Source organism: Vitis riparia, chromosome 5 (genome assembly GCF_004353265.1).
Source record: "Vitis riparia cultivar Riparia Gloire de Montpellier isolate 1030 chromosome 5, EGFV_Vit.rip_1.0, whole genome shotgun sequence".
NCBI lineage: Eukaryota > Viridiplantae > Streptophyta > Magnoliopsida > Vitales > Vitaceae > Vitis > Vitis riparia.
Window position 1 is genome coordinate 9,325,580 of NC_048435.1, and position 15,657 is coordinate 9,341,236.

The window sequence follows — 15,657 nt, forward strand, 5'->3', positions numbered from 1 at the left end:
GGATTGTAGAACCAGAATCAATCCACCACGTGTTATAAATAACACCAACCATATTTGATTCATAACAAACAAATGAGATTGGTTTACCTTTCTTCTCAATCCATTTATGGAATTTGGTGCAACAATTTTTCATGTGCCCCTTCTTCTTGCAGAAGAAGCACCTATTGACCTTCTTGATTCCACATTGAGGTGGTATTTTACCTTTCCCTTTCTTTTTGGCTTGATTTTGATCATTTCCTTCCATTGTCATTAATGCACTCTCACCCAATTCCATTTTCAGCATTCCCTCCTCTTGAACACACATGGTCAGAAGCTCATTAATTGACCACTTATCCTTGTGTGTGTTGTAGGAGATTTTGAAGGGTTCATATTGCTATGGAAGAGTGTTCAAAATAAAGTGCACAAGGAATGAGTCAGACATTTCAACCTCAAATGTCTTCAATTGTGCTGCAATATCCCTCATTTGCATTATGTGATCTCGCACACCACTCACATCGGTGAGCCTTAAGGATGAAAACTTCATTATCAGGGTGATGGCAAGTGCCTTATCTGAAGTCACAAATTGCTCATCGATAGCCTTCAATAATGTCTTGACATTGTCATGCTGATCGACAGAACCACGAATACCATTAGAGATTTTGGTCTTTATGAACATTAGACTAAGGTGATTTGATTGCTCCCATTGTTCATAAAGAGCCTTTTCTGCTGTAGTGCTGACGTTAATAATGGTTGGTTTGTCTTTCTTGATAGCATAATCAATGTCCATGCACCCCAAATGTAGGAGAATTCTCTCCTTCCAAACTTTATAGTCATCACCTTTCAATTCGGGAATGTCACATTTTATATTAGAGAAATTCGCAAGTTGCATGACTGCATAAAAATTAAACATACATGTTTATAATTCAAAATTGAAATTAATAACCAAATATCATGTTTTACCAATGTAACTCACGTTCCAAAATTATGAATCTAATGACATAAAACTTGCTTGTGGGTTAAAGTTCTAATTCAATTAGATCCATATAAAACCTTATGATAAAACTATTAAATTATGTTTCATTTCCTAATTCCTGTGGGTAATTAAGAAATATAATTTGATATTTCATTCTAATTAATTATACAAATATAATAAAAAATTCTTGTGGGATAAGATTTTATTATATCAAATATAATTAATTACCCATAATATCATTTTCCTATATGTGATCCCAAAACACTCAATATATAATTTTGCATAATTAAGGATGTTGTGGCTACTTCTTAATTAATAAAAATTATATGGATCACTTGACATTTAATTAATTCACAAGAAAAACTTATATAAATTGCATGAAACCATAAGCAACATGTACACAAAACTCAATATCAATGTGCAAAATTTCTAAAATTGTATAAATTGTAAGCACATAAATATCTAAAATAGGTTGTTGTTAGGAGGAGTTGAACTTGTGTAGTGGATGAAAGAAGACAAGGTTGTGACCAACTGGGCTACTGTTCCTTTTCTTATTTGTGGTTCACTTATTTATTTATTATTTACAGTCAAAATGATAAGCTCGTGTCATATTCTACCTTCAATCGGGTCTGTTTGACCCATTTGCATCCCGAAATGAAACCCGACGGTTTCCAGGTATTCGAGGACACCAAATTGATGATTTAAAACACTAAAATGTTAGAAATCTCATCTCCTAATGATTTCTAACCATATTTTTCATCAAAAAATTTTAAAACCAAAAACTCCAGAATACCAAAATTCACTGTATTTTTTGATTGAAAAAAAAAAGATTGTAAAAAGAACAATGCAGAGACATAAAGACTCTAATACCAACTGATGGACAAAAATAATCTAAACATGCTGTAACAATCATTAAATAGCAATTAGATCATAAGCAGAATTATAAACAGATCGAAAACGTACCTCCCGCCATTGCCATTCTATAGGTTAAAATGTGTTTTTCAATTTTCATGTTTCAGGTGCTTCTAAACCTTTCTCAACCTCCACTTAGATGGTGTTTTTGAAAAAATGAAAGAGATTGCAGGCTTAGAGAACCTTACCCATTAGTGTTTTGCCCCTTTTTTAAAGACTCTCTCCATCATCGAGTCTGCTTGGAGCGTGCAAAGAACATGGGGGTAGTGATGCGAACATGGTTTCGAGCATGAATCCTTGTTCTTAAATTGATGGAATGATGTGGACCACATTTCGAATCACGTCTTTGTTTTATTACCGAAGATCCAAAAGAAATAAAATCCCAACAGAGACGACACTGTAGCCTCATGATCTTCTTGAACTTGTTGGCTTGTCGTTGCTTTGGTGCCCAAAGGGCGCCCATCAAAATACTCTAAAGTTTCCAGATGTCACATAAACTCATGACATTATAAAACAACACAGAGAGAAAATGAGAATTGGCAATAATCATAGACACTCTTTGCGAGTATACAGAAACAGAGCCATTACATACCTTTGGAATAGCAGTAGTACCTCCAAGGGTCGTTGCATTACATCTGCTTTAATGGCTTTGTATTCATTCATCTTCATTGTGAGAAATTAGAAGACTTTCTCCTTTACTAATGTTGAAAATAAAATTAATTTAATAAAAATTATAAAAGCATCAAAATTATTCTTATTCTTATTCCTATGTTTTCTATAAAATCATTTTAAAATGCAGCTTCTTTAACAATAATATTATTCTACGCGTAGTTCACGTAAAAGGCAAAATGTCAAGGTTCATATTTTATTTTACAGGAAAACTTAACAATATTTCTATTTGAAGTTTTTTTTAATGGAATTGTTTTATTTAAAAGTGTTTTTTTTTTAAAAAAAATTGTCTATTAAAAGTCTGTTTGAGACTCATTTTAGAAAACATTTTTAACCTAAAAAGTTTTTTTTTTTAAATTATATGTTTGGTAAATTTTATAAAATATTTTTAAAATTAAAAAAAATCACTTATAGTGTTAAAAAATCACTTCAAGTGGTTTTTAGAGAAACACTTGATATGTGTGTGGACCCCGTATTTTGCTCGATGCATTCCCACTCGATGGCGTGACTCATTTTTTTTTGTTTTTTTTTTTGTGAAAATTTGATTTTTTGAAAAAGACTTGGAGTCGCTACTTATTTTTGTTTTATTTTTAAAGGGAAAACAAAATGAGAAAGAAAAACTCTAAGTGTGACTCTTTATTTAGAAAAATAGGGCCGTGAAAAATCGAGTCTAGATTCAAGAGTCAGGTGGTATTGGGAAGGTATGGTAAAAAGACTATAACACTCCTCTAAGTCCCTAAAAATAGGTCTCTACTAAATAAGGTGAAACAAGTGTGATACTTGATAAGGAAATCAAATGATACCAGTGTAATGATCAAATAATAAAACAAATCACGTATAAAAATAAGCAAAGTGGGAGTGAGGGTGTACCTTGGCGGCAGGTAATAAAGCGTTATCATGAAATAGAGTTAGTGTATAATAATGAATACAAAATATATCTCATGCATATCAAATAGCAAGACAAAGATCAGATAATATTCATTAAGCATAATAGTTGTTAATCAGAAGTGAAAACTCATATGTAGGGCCCCTACCAAAGCCCAATTTATCTTGTATGAATTAGTCCCACAAATTTCATTATTTTGGAATTATGAAAATTGCATGTTCATGCTTATTTAAGAAGTCAAGGAAAACAAAAGATTATTTAAAAATCAAAGAAAATTTGTGAATTAAAAATATTTGAAAAATGGAGTGGAATTAAAACTATTTGAAAGAAAACTGGAGTTTTGAAATTTATTTGAAAGTTGAAGTCTAAAAAATTATTGGAAAATTGGAGTTTTAGAAATTAAATTTGAAGATGACATTTTTTTTTAAAAAAAAAAAAAAAATTGGAAATTGGAATTTTGAAAATTTTATTTTGAGAATGGAATTTTAAAAATTAAATTTGGAAATTAGAATTTTTGGAATACTTATTTGAAGATGACATTTAAAAAATTAAATTTGGAATTTTGGGATTTTGGAAAATTTGAAAAATGGTAGTTTTGGAAAATTATTCGAAAAATTGAATTTCAGAAAATTAAATTTAAGAATTGGAACTTTGAAAAATTATTTCGAGAATGAAATTTTGAAAATCTAAAAAATTGGAGTTTTGGAAATTTATATGAAAACAGAAGTTTGAAAAAAATTATTTAAAAATTGGAGTTTTGAAAATTAAATTTAAAATTTGGGATTTTGAAAATGAATTTTGAAAGAAATTAGAGTCTTGAAAATTATTTGAAAAAAATTGAAATTTTGAAAAATTATTTGAGAATTGAGATTTTGGAAATTGGATTTAAAAACCCAAGTTTTGAAAATTAATATTTGAAAACGTAAATTGGGAATTAAGAAAGAGACGAGGGCATTTAAAAAAGAGAAAAAGAAAACAGGCCCACCAAATGTTAATGATGTATGTAGAGGCTTTATATATTTTATAATAGGTTGTGTACAATCAAATTTTACTTTGTTGACTTTTTTCTCTTTTGCTTGCTTTAGCCCTTTGTTTGAGACCTCACTCATTGGAATATGCAGCACTAGTGGCTATTAACATTATTTCCAGCTGTGCATAGTGTTGTCATCAGAAATGGTACCAGTAAGGCGTCCAGTAGCATTTGATCCTGTGGAGACTTAGCAACAAGCTGGAAGTCTGGAAGGCAATTGATCACATACGCTGCTCCTCGAGTTACACCGAAACCTATAGAGATCCATGCAAGTCACCAAAGGATGGCAATTTCCCACTATAGACTTGTTTCTCCAGCTACACCGAAACCTATTGAATTGGAAATGGAGCTTTCAAGGCTCGAAAATGGAGCTTTCAAAACTCGAAATGCAAGTTTTGAACCAAACTTCTCTCAAACGCAACCCAAGCCCTTTCGAAGAGAGATTAACTTGGAGTTCTCATCAATGGCGTCGTCGATCACTTCATGAGAAAGACAAAAGAAGATGATGTACTAGTTATCGCTGACAGTGTAAAGAGAAGCGCTCGGGATTGAAATAACATCTCCGAACCTAAAGACAACTCCAACAAAGTACATGAGGAGAAGAAGATTGTTGCTTGGCTTGGGTTGTCCTTATCCATTTTCTATATTTCGTTTTTGGCATGGCTTAGATGTCCACTAGTTGTAGTTGAATGCTAGAAAATGATGGGTGGAGGTGCAAAGCTTGAGTAAGAGAGTGGCAACGATGAAAAGAGAAATAGGTTGATGGGAAATGGTAGCTTTGTTAATGCCATGTGAAGTGGGAAGAAAGCCAAAATGGAGTTCAAAAGGGTTCCAAATGGAAAACTTGCCAGCATTTCATACAAGATCTTGAAACGGGGCCGTAGAAACAAATTAGAAATCAAACATGAAAATGCATGCAAACAAACTCAAATCCCATAAGAATATGCAAAAGTTTCCAATGCTCCTATATCGGCACCAAAATAGAATCCTCATATGCGCAAAATATAATAGAACTATGTGAAAAAATAAAATAAAATTGGCAGGTTGTAGAAAACTTACCTGTGCTGCTACCCCCTTCCAGACTCATTTCCTTTGTTTTATCTTTTTTCTGTTAACCCTTGTCGCCTTTCTTGCAGCTCCTAAAATCCAGACCCCCCTTTCTGTTTTCCCGCTTTCTCTCTTATCCTCTTGTTTTTTCATCTGCTCCCTATCTTTTCGCTGTTTCTCCTATCCTGCAAGCCTCCACTTGCTCCCTGTTACCGCCATGGCAAGTCATGTCTTTGCCACATGTCCATGTAGCTTGAAGAAACTGGCCCCCCACTCCTAGAAATGAAATGCTCAGCTGACTCCGGGTGTGAGAAAAAAAAAACCCTGGCTCCTAGAGGGGTCTACAATGTGATTTTTCAAAATTTTAAAAGTGTTTAATAAATTTTGTTAAACATCTATTTTTTTTAAAACGCTTTCTAAAATTAATACTAAACAGATTGTTAATCTTTATTTTTAGATATAAAAGTTTTCTTCTATTGCTAAATAACATATGTTAAATGCTTTTATTATTTTTAAGACATAATTTTTGAACCAAAACCAAAAAAAAAATCAGTTACATTAAATCATGTTAGTAATTAATGCTTTGTAATTTATCATTATTAAATACAAAATTTTTCTTCTATTCATTAAATGCTCTTCTTTTCTTAAGAGGATATTGAAAACACTATCATAAAAAAATGTTAAAGCAAAAGAAAAATCCTAACCAAAAAAAAAAAAAAAAATTCAAATTGTTTTAAAATAAGATCAAGAAATAACCCTACCTATTTTTATTATTTTTATTTTTTTAAGAAGGCACTTTTAAGAAAACCTATAATTATTTTTCCTTTTAACATTTTGATAACCAATCATAGGGTTCTTCTTTAAAAAATATCAATAAAGACAGATTCAAAATTCAAAATTCAAAATTAAAATTATATTTTCTTAAAACAACTCTAATTTAAAAATAATTTCGAACCCATAGTATTTGTAAAAATAATTTTTAAAATTATAATATTTCTATCAAAATCCCCAAAATATTGTCCATGATAGGCAGGCAGGACAGACCTTCGAATGCACAATAGTTAAATTAAAAATTATTAAAAACTTTGATTTTTCAATTATTTAATTAAAAAAATTGTAATAATTGAATTTACAAGGATTATTTTAAGTTGAGAAGCCACTTAAATCAAATTACATCTCAAATCTGAAGCAATCCTCTTCATTTGAATGCTACTTGTCCCCCTTCCTCGTTCTCTGATTATAAGCACCAACATACGGAAGGTCACAAACAAAATGGTGACGGCTATATCCTCTTCAAACCGCTGGAAAACCACTCTCCGCAGCCGTAAACCATGGGCTATGCCTCTAGAACAACATGGATGGTTCTTGAAAAAGGGTTGAGAGCATAACATCGATCATCACTGTCCACGTATCATATCATCAACACCACCACAACCTCACCGAGCCCTTGATGAATGTGGGTGTGGGTTCCCACTTCATGTAAAAGGAAGGAAGAATCCAAGATGAAGGGCATGATGGGGAAACCCAATATACAGACCGACATGTGTCCTGCCACATGTACTTAAACCGACATGCAGGGCTCAAGCGGGTCGACACGTATCTTATGCCGTCTGCCCTACCTCCTCTATATAGGTATACCGCCCACCTCGTTTCTCCTCCCAACTACTTCTTTCTATCTCCTTGGAAACGTAAACGTTGCTTTGCTTGAGTGATTGATTGAGAATTTGAAAGGGATATACGGAAGCTACAGAAATGGCTACAGTGGGAAGAAACATGGCAGCTCCTCTACTCTTCCTCAACTTGATATTGTATATTCTTGTGGTGGGTTTTGGTAGTTGGTGCCTCAACAGGTTGATCAATGGCCAGACCCACAACCCTGGTTAGTAGCTCACAAATCCTCCCTCTCAACTCTCCAACTTCCATTTTTTTTTCCCTTTTTGTCTCTGGGCTAAGGAGCGAGGAGCATCAAAAGTCTAAAGAAACAGAAGTGTATATATATACTTTTTGTGTTTTTTTCTTTCTTTGCAGGGTTTGGAGGGAACGGTGCAACGATGTTCTTCCTGGTATTCGCCATACTGGCGGGTGTGGTGGGCGTGGCATCAAAGTTTTCCGGCGGTAACCACATCAGAGCATGGAGGAACGACAGTCTAGCAGCAGCAGGAGCATCAGCACTGGTTGCATGGGCCATCACTGCACTAGCCTTCGGATTAGCTTGTAAAAATCACTAAAAAAAACTAATGATCCTCACTGCATGAATGTAATCATTAACTCCCCAACTTTTTCGACTACTGTACAGATTAGCTTGTAAGGAGATCCACATAGGAGGGCACAGGGGCTGGAGACTGAGGGTGCTAGAGGCACTGATAATAATATTAACATTCACCCAACTGCTCTACCTCATGCTGCTCCATGCTGGGGTTTTCAGCAGCAAGTATGGTCCGGGTTACAGGGATACTGAGTATGGCACCGGAGCTCCTGCCGTCGATCCGGGACATAAAGGTGGTGTTGCCGGAACTAGGGTTTAAATTAAGGACGAAGTAGCTAGTATATACCACTGTTTTATTCTTAGACTTGCAGGGTTTCTGTGTTTGGACATCTTGTATGTTCCCCTCCCCCCTCTTTTTTTTTTTTCTTTTTTCTTTTAATTTGTGGTTAATGTAAATAATGGTGGTGTTTGTGTTGTGTGTTGTATTGTGGAGATCAGTTGAACAGCTTTTAACTGTTTGATCTCAATACTATGGGTGGTTTCCCCTGGTTTTGGTTTGAGCAACAGCAGAGATGCTTTTGGGTTTTTGTTTGTTTGTGTGATGAAAGCAATTATGACTTTGGATTTGGGCAAAATCTCTCTTATCTTATAATAAAAAAATAAAAAAATCTTGAAAGGATGCTGAAAGAATTAACAAGAGACCTAAAAAATATTAGGAATGTAGAATGTAGATGATGGATTGCAGAATTGATGTGGACGGTCCATTAGGTAATTATAATATTTTATTAGGTTGATGGAATGGGTAATTTGTCTTTTTTATTTTAGGATATTATTGAGAAGAAGGGTATTTTTGGGAAATTAGAAATAATTTATTTGGATGTATTAATAAGATTCATATATAAATATAAATTTTTATTTATTTAGGATTTGGGAAAAAAACTAGACCAGATATAGGAGGAATTTATCAATAAGGGAAAGATAACGAGTTGTTTGGGGTGAAGCAAATCCCTAAGATCAAACTCCTATACACTACACCATATTTTCAATAAAAATAGAAAAAAAATTAAAATTAAAATTAAAAATAGACAAAAATAATAATAGAAATAAATAAATGAAGAAAGAGAATTTATGATATACGTTGAGGTCAATACAGTGTAATTTGTTGTAGGTTTTATTTCACTCGTTTCTAACCTTTTATAACATATACACTAAAACAACATTAACTTTAAATTTTATCATAATAAATTTTATAACAAAAAAAAAAATTGATGTTAATGGATGAAATTTAAAATAAATCATGGTTAAATATAGACCTCGTTTTATAATGATTTTAAAAAACGTTTTTAATTTAAAAAATATTTTTATTTTATTTTTAAAAAAATTAGGTGCTAGGTAAAATTTTGGAAATACTTTTTAATTTGTAGTGTTTTAAGAAACAGAAAACACTTCTATATAAATGAAATCAACCATTGTTATATAGAGGTGGAATAGCATATTTCATTTCTTTGGTGGTTAAACATTTCATAAGCCTTAAACAAGTTCTAGAGGTTCTCCAAACCCAAGTTCAAAGATATCCCCAAGTCCAACAACCCTACCAAGGGAACATCGAAATGGGACTGCCCCAAAAGCAGATCAATAAAGGGGTTTGGAAAACTGGGTTTCTGATAACTCTCAATCTCCACAGTTAAAAGTGCATAAAAAAAAATATAAAATGCTACTCAAAGATACAAAGAATAAACTAATATACAAATAAATGGTATCAAAATATAAAACAAATTGATGAAAAATAATGAGAGCTAAATGCAAATATATCAGACATCTTTAGTTGCACTTTTTGAGAGTAGCAAAGTTAGAATCCATCCAATCTTAGTAGTTTTTTTTGTACTCTATGAATAGAACCCTCATCTTACATGATTAATCCAACAGTCTTAAGCTTAACCACAAAAAGAACCAACCAACTATATACATTTGATATACAAGCATTTGTGACATGATTGTTGTTTTAAAATTTTGGAAAGTACAGGTATAGACAAAACATGTTGACAAATTACATGTCTTACATTGATTTAGATGGTATGGTAGGAAAGAAAGGAATGAATTTTTGAGGATAAGAAGTTTAGAGATGATTTAAACTTAATCTACTTTGATTCCTCTTTTAAGGTTCAACAACTTCAGTTTTCAAGGGTCCTCTCACTGTTATTCAGCTCAAAAGGAATTTGGCCTGTAATTCAATGGTTAAAAAAGCAAATCTCATAGCAAAGTTTCTGCCTTTCTTTATCAATGTACTGTTTCCTAAAGAAAGTAAAATCACATTTCCTTTGTATGGTGTTGGGTGGTAAATGGGGATATTGTAAGGATTTCTCATCCTTCTCATATGTATACTCCTGACAAAAAAAACTCTTTAGAATATATGCACCCAAGCTTCCTAAAAAAAGGCCAAGAATGAGAATTTCTATTCAATAAAAACATTAATGGGTTATTGGCAAATTAAGATATAAGATCAAGGTTCCCTCCCACAAGTCCGATTGCAATTTTAACAATATTGGATTCTTGGGTATTTCCTGAATGAGTTTTATTCTCCAAATAATGACTCCCTGCATTTCATGTCTTCGTAATACCAAATCCTAGTTTAAAAAGCAAAGCATCCCAGCCCTCCAAGTATGATCTATTGCAACAGTCCCTTCAATAGGTGAAGTTAGATCTGCTAAAAGAAGAGACTCCAAAGAAAACTATGTTAAGTTTGTCATCGCTAATGTTGAATACAAGCTGCAATGTACACGCTTTGTAGTCCAAAGAAAATATCTAAATTTTCATTCTCATAGAAAATGAAAGTCCAAAGCATTCTAGCTTGCTGAAACCAAAACAGGGCAAGCCCATATGTGGAGAGAGTCTTTGAAACACAGGCATTTGGTGTAATACAGGCACTTATATAGTTCTCCAAACTGTATTTTGGGTCTATAAGCTACATTTCTCCAGACTGCATCTGCAGGCTTTTTCCTGATGCAAGTCCATTAGGATAAGTGTCCAGGATATTAAGGGAATTTGTTCACCAGAAGGGCACTGGTAGCTTTTAACTAGAATGATAAGCAACTTTGTAGGGTTTCTATCTGAATCTTAAAACACAATAAAACGATTCTTGACATCCAATGGTTTGTTGGGCTTCCTTTCATGGTTTCCCCCTAAGTTTTGGAAGTGATGTATTGAGATAACAAGATATATTAGTTTCATCAGCAACAATAAAAATCATACAACAAAGAAGACTATGTTAAGATTCAGACTTTGTAATATATCATCCAAGCCATAATCAAAACCATATAGTACTTAAAGAAGAAAAGGTAGGGGTGCTCTTTGAAAGCATAATTCCTAAAACTAGAGCAGGTGACCTCTAATATTTTGCTTTCCGCCAATCTATTGAAAGAAAAGGACAAACACGGCTAAATTTCAAAGAAGGCACCTTAAGCTTTATCTTTGGTAATAAAACCTTCTTTGCGACCTTCAAACCCTGGTCGCATGAGCTTTTTCTCCCTCTTTGCAATCCGCCGCATCTTCTTCTGGTGAATCCTCTCACCTATATTTTCTGATCTTGTCTGCTGCTTCTGTGCTCTCATTTTATCTCTAGTTTCAACTCTTTCTTTCCACTTCTCAACATTCTTTTGGTGCCTCTTCTTCCCCTTATGTATGCTTTGTTTCAACAATTTCGGATCATCGTGGACCTTGATTCCTGCAGCTCTACTTGTTGCTGCTTGCCATGAATGCTTCTTCGAAATAATCTTGCCTTTCTCTGGGTCTTTCTTCTCCTCCTCCAATTTCTTTGCCTTCTCAAGCTCCTTCAACTTTGAGAGCTTCCTCTTTTTCTTCTTTCCAAGCTCTTCTTTGTTCCCAATCTTCACATGACCAAATGTGAGTTCTTTTGAAGCCTCTGATGCATCCTCAGTCAATTTAGCAGCTGAATCACTGATCTTAAGTTGATCATCTTCTTCGGATCCAGGGTCTCTCTTGCGCTTCCTTTCCTGAAAATTTCCTCCTGTTTCTTTCTTCTTTCTCTCATCTCTCTTCTCAGCCTTCTTTGCTTCATCTAAATCCCCACTATTTTTCTTTCGACCTGACTGTAACTCCTCAATTCGGCGATGAAGTCTTTGCCGTAGTTCTTCATATGTCACTGATCGTTCATCATTTTCTAGACCAGAAATCATTGGTTTAATACCTGCTTCACCATCACTCTCACTGTCCAATTCCTCATTTCGTAAGCTTTGGTTTAACAAATCTAGTGTCGTAGATGATTTCTCTGGATCTAACCGATCTCTTCGAGCTTTCTTAATATTTTCTTTTGATTGTTTCTTTGCTGAAGCTTTTGCAGCCTTGCTTAGGCCCTGAAACCATGGCTTATCTGTATTGTCACTGGGGAGATAAAATCTGGCGGGGATTAGCTCAATTAACTTGTCAAAGTACAAGGAATGCTGATGAATGACAGATTTCAGATCGGAATCAGGATCCGATTGACTGATGGGTTTTTGTTTCTTCTTCATCTGCAAGGTGATTGAGGTTCAGTTAGCAATGAAATCAAAAGATGCTAAGATTTCTGAGATTCCTCATATTTAGATTTTACAAAGAAACTCGGACATAAAATGGAAACAAAATTAAACAAGAAACTGTACAAAGTATGGCCCCTTCCATAGTGTGAATTTCATTCTAAAACCCATTCAACTCAGAAGGATGTTGAAACTGTATCAAGTTCGCCCCCTTTTTACAATTGAACGGTTTGAAATATATTAAATTTCAAATAACATATCCAACCGCATAAAGTACTATCATCAAGAACAGAACCACACAATGCAACAACTCTGTCAAATGATTATTTTTTTTACTTGGATTGCTTGGGCACTCCTCTGAAGACAAAGTATGAGGATATTTAAAGCCGATCCTGTCAGCTTCAAAATAGGAGATCAATTGAGGGGTTAAAATCATGAGGTTGAAACGCTTTGAAGCTGGCTAATACAGCATAAAAAACGACTGGTACCCAATTTCTATCACTAAAACGCTACCAAATTAGTGAACTCAGTACCCCAAACAATTTATAAAGAAAGAACTCCCTGAAATCTGACCAACTGTAAAAATCTAATGCCTTGAAAAAGGAAACCATAGAACCTACAACATCTAAAGCATTCAAAAAACCAATCTTTTAAAACAAAAACTACCCACGGAATGAGTTGACCCTGTGTCAGAGTCGTGGAAAAAATCAAGCCCAACAATGAACACAAAGACTCAAAAGAAGACAATACAGATAAGATTGAAGATACACTAGACCGAGTCAAATGTTCCGCTCAACCATCTCATTCTTAGATATCACTTAGTATATTTAGCTCAACAAACCTAAAAAATTCATAGATCTGACGATTCGAATAGATTACCTCCCGCAGTTTAGACTACGATGAAGAAAGAAGATGAACGGAGGTGGCGGCAAGAGGTGGCGTCGGAGAGATGGTGGCCGTAGATGATTTCGAGAGGCGCCACGACCGACCTCTGCAACTTTTTAAATCTACTCTTCCCCTCTTTCCCTAGAAACCCTATTTCAGAAACCCTAACATCTTTATTCATAAATATTTTAAATATTTATCTGAAATATAAAAATTAAAAATTATGCTACCCCAACGTCTAAATAAATAAATATTTCTCTTAAAATATAGCATTATACTCTTAATATATCAAATTTAAAAATTATGTCACGCTTGAAATTGAGTATCTTTATTGACTAAAGAATATTTGAAGAGAAAATTAATAAATTAATGTTAATAATGTTTTAAATATATTTTTATTTTTTGTTTTTTAATTACACATCAAATCAATTTTGTTATTAAATTTATGATTTTAATAAAATATAATTAAATAAGTATTTTCACATGGATATATTTCCCATTTTTGTTTTATAAAAAAATAAATTAGTAGTAACTCTTATAATAATTCTTCTACACAAAGTTTAGGTTTATTTTATACTCTTAAAAATTGTTTTGGAAATTTTTGATATTTGAAGTAGTAAATTTTTAAATAATGTTTAAAAATTATTAATTTTTTAATGTAAATCTTTAAATCTTCTTATATTTTATATAAAAATTATTATTATTATTATTATTAGTTTAAAATATGAATTAGAAAATGCATTTAAATGAAATTATAGGGTGAGAAGAGAGAGCAGCCCTTTTTTATCCCTAGATATATGGGCATAACATGTCATGACTTTTATTAGATTTATTTTTAATATAAAATATAAAATTAATATGTAATAATTGAAATATTCATTTGCATGGTTAATGAATCAACAATCTTGATGTCTCAAAAAAGATGGGTCTGTTTGATAATTGTTTTTTAGAATAATTTTATGTTTTCTAGAAAAAAAAAACAGAAAAATATGTTTGATAATAAAAAAATTGTTTTCTATTTTTTGTTCTTAAACATAGAAAATATGGTGTTTTCAAAGATATCATTTAATTCTTTTAAATTGTTTTTACTTATTTTCTAAAAATTATTATAAAAAATAATTATACAATCATATAAAATGATTAAAAATAAAGTACAAGACATAAAAATTATTTTTAAAATATTTAAAACATATTAAAAATATTTCAAGTTTCTAAACAAACTTTTGTTTTATAAAACATTATAAAACAGTTTTCAAAAACTATTTTTTAAAATTATTTTTAAAAATAGTTATCAAATAGGGTCATAACCTTTCTAATAACCACCACCTATAACTATAGCTATAAATGGAAACCTTCCATGACATTTCATTAATTTCAATAATTATCTTTCTTTCATTTTTAAATTAATCCCAAGTATAATATTCCATTTTAACCAAATGTAGTATTTCATTTTCAAGTGTAAAATTTTATTTTAAGACAAGTATGAGTTACAAATGTGCATTCGGGTTTTCGTAGAAAGTACATAATATTATTCGATTCATTATTTATTATAATTTAAAGTATTACTATCATAAGAAAGTGTTCATTGTATATTACAAGATAATTGTTATTAAATTATAAGTACATGAGCAGGACAAATTTATCGTAATCAATATTATTTATGTGTTATGATTTTTATTTGCTTTATTTATTTATTTACACACTTATTAGTCTATATATTTCAATAAGTTTTTGTGGATCTTGCATTTGCTCGATGTGTTCTACTCGAAGGCACAACTCGTTTTTTTTTTTTTTTTTTGTGAAAATTTGATTTTTTTTTATTTTTAAAAAGACCTGGAGTTGCCACTTATTTTTGTTTTATTTTTTTTTAAAGGGAAAACAAAACAAGAAATAAAACCCTAAGTGTGACTCTTTATTAGGAAAAGATAGCCTGTGAAAAACCAAAGTTTGGTCCGAGGGTTAGGTTACATATTGGGAAGGTACGGTAAAAAATCATAGCACTCCTCTAAGCCCCTTAAAAACGGGTCTCTACTAAATAAAGTGAGACAAGTGTGGTAATTGATAAGGAAATAAATGGATATCAAAATGATCATATATCAAAACCAAGTTATGATAATGAATAAATAAATAAAGTGAAAGTGAGAGCGTACCTTGGCAGCAGGTAATAAAGCGCTATCATGAAACAAAGTTAGTACACAATGATAAGTGTAAAATATCTCACACAAAACCAATCAAAATCAAACAATATCAATCATGCAATTTACTTGAATTATTTTCGAAAGAAATGTTATGAATGTTAGGCCCTCACCAAATCCCAATTTATTTTGCATGAATTAATCCCACAAATTCCACTATTTTGGAATTATGAAAATTGTCTTCATGCTTATTAAAAATCAAGGAAAACGAAAAAATATTTTAAAATCAAATAAAATTTGTGAAAGTGCTTACTTGAAAGGAAAGGTAGCGAGTTTATTAAAAACGAGATTTCTAGTGACTCTAAACCCTAATGAAGGAAGAAGAAAAAGAAGGACTTAAAATTGT

At 32.1% G+C, this 15,657-nt stretch overlaps 3 protein-coding genes across 3 annotated transcripts; 1 reads left to right on the top strand and 2 right to left on the bottom strand.

Moving 5' to 3' along the window:
* Positions 1–373: 373 nt before the first annotated feature.
* On the bottom strand, positions 374–1,925 carry LOC117915145. Its single transcript, XM_034830722.1, has 2 exons — positions 1,916–1,925; positions 374–870 (listed from the first exon to the last, which is right to left on the bottom strand). Exons 1-2 carry the CDS (start codon positions 1,923–1,925, stop codon positions 374–376), a joined length of 507 nt encoding a protein of 168 aa, XP_034686613.1.
* A 5,228-nt stretch (positions 1,926–7,153) lies between these two features.
* On the top strand, positions 7,154–8,297 carry LOC117913921 (membrane protein PM19L). The gene is made up of 3 exons (XM_034829044.1): positions 7,154–7,375; positions 7,525–7,702; positions 7,793–8,297. Exons 1-3 carry the CDS (start codon positions 7,249–7,251, stop codon positions 8,019–8,021), a joined length of 534 nt encoding a protein of 177 aa, XP_034684935.1. The 5' UTR covers positions 7,154–7,248; the 3' UTR covers positions 8,022–8,297.
* Positions 8,298–10,902: 2,605 nt separating this feature from the next.
* Positions 10,903–13,259, bottom strand: LOC117915116 (surfeit locus protein 6-like). Its single transcript, XM_034830690.1, has 2 exons — positions 13,111–13,259; positions 10,903–12,228 (listed from the first exon to the last, which is right to left on the bottom strand). Exon 2 carries the CDS (start codon positions 12,226–12,228, stop codon positions 11,158–11,160), a length of 1,071 nt encoding a protein of 356 aa, XP_034686581.1. The 5' UTR covers positions 13,111–13,259; the 3' UTR covers positions 10,903–11,157.
* Positions 13,260–15,657: the final 2,398 nt, after the last annotated feature.

Coding starts and splice junctions, on each gene's coding strand:
- LOC117913921 (XM_034829044.1), top strand. CDS start 7,249: ATGGCTACAGTGGGAAGAAACATGGCAGCTCCTCTACTCTTCCTCAAC. Junction 7,376..7,524: donor TGGCCAGACCCACAACCCTG/GTTAGTAGCTCA, acceptor CTTTCTTTGCAG/GGTTTGGAGGGAACGGTGCA. Junction 7,703..7,792: donor ATCACTGCACTAGCCTTCGG/ATTAGCTTGTAA, acceptor ACTACTGTACAG/ATTAGCTTGTAAGGAGATCC.
- LOC117915116 (XM_034830690.1), bottom strand. CDS start 12,228: ATGAAGAAGAAACAAAAACCCATCAGTCAATCGGATCCTGATTCCGAT.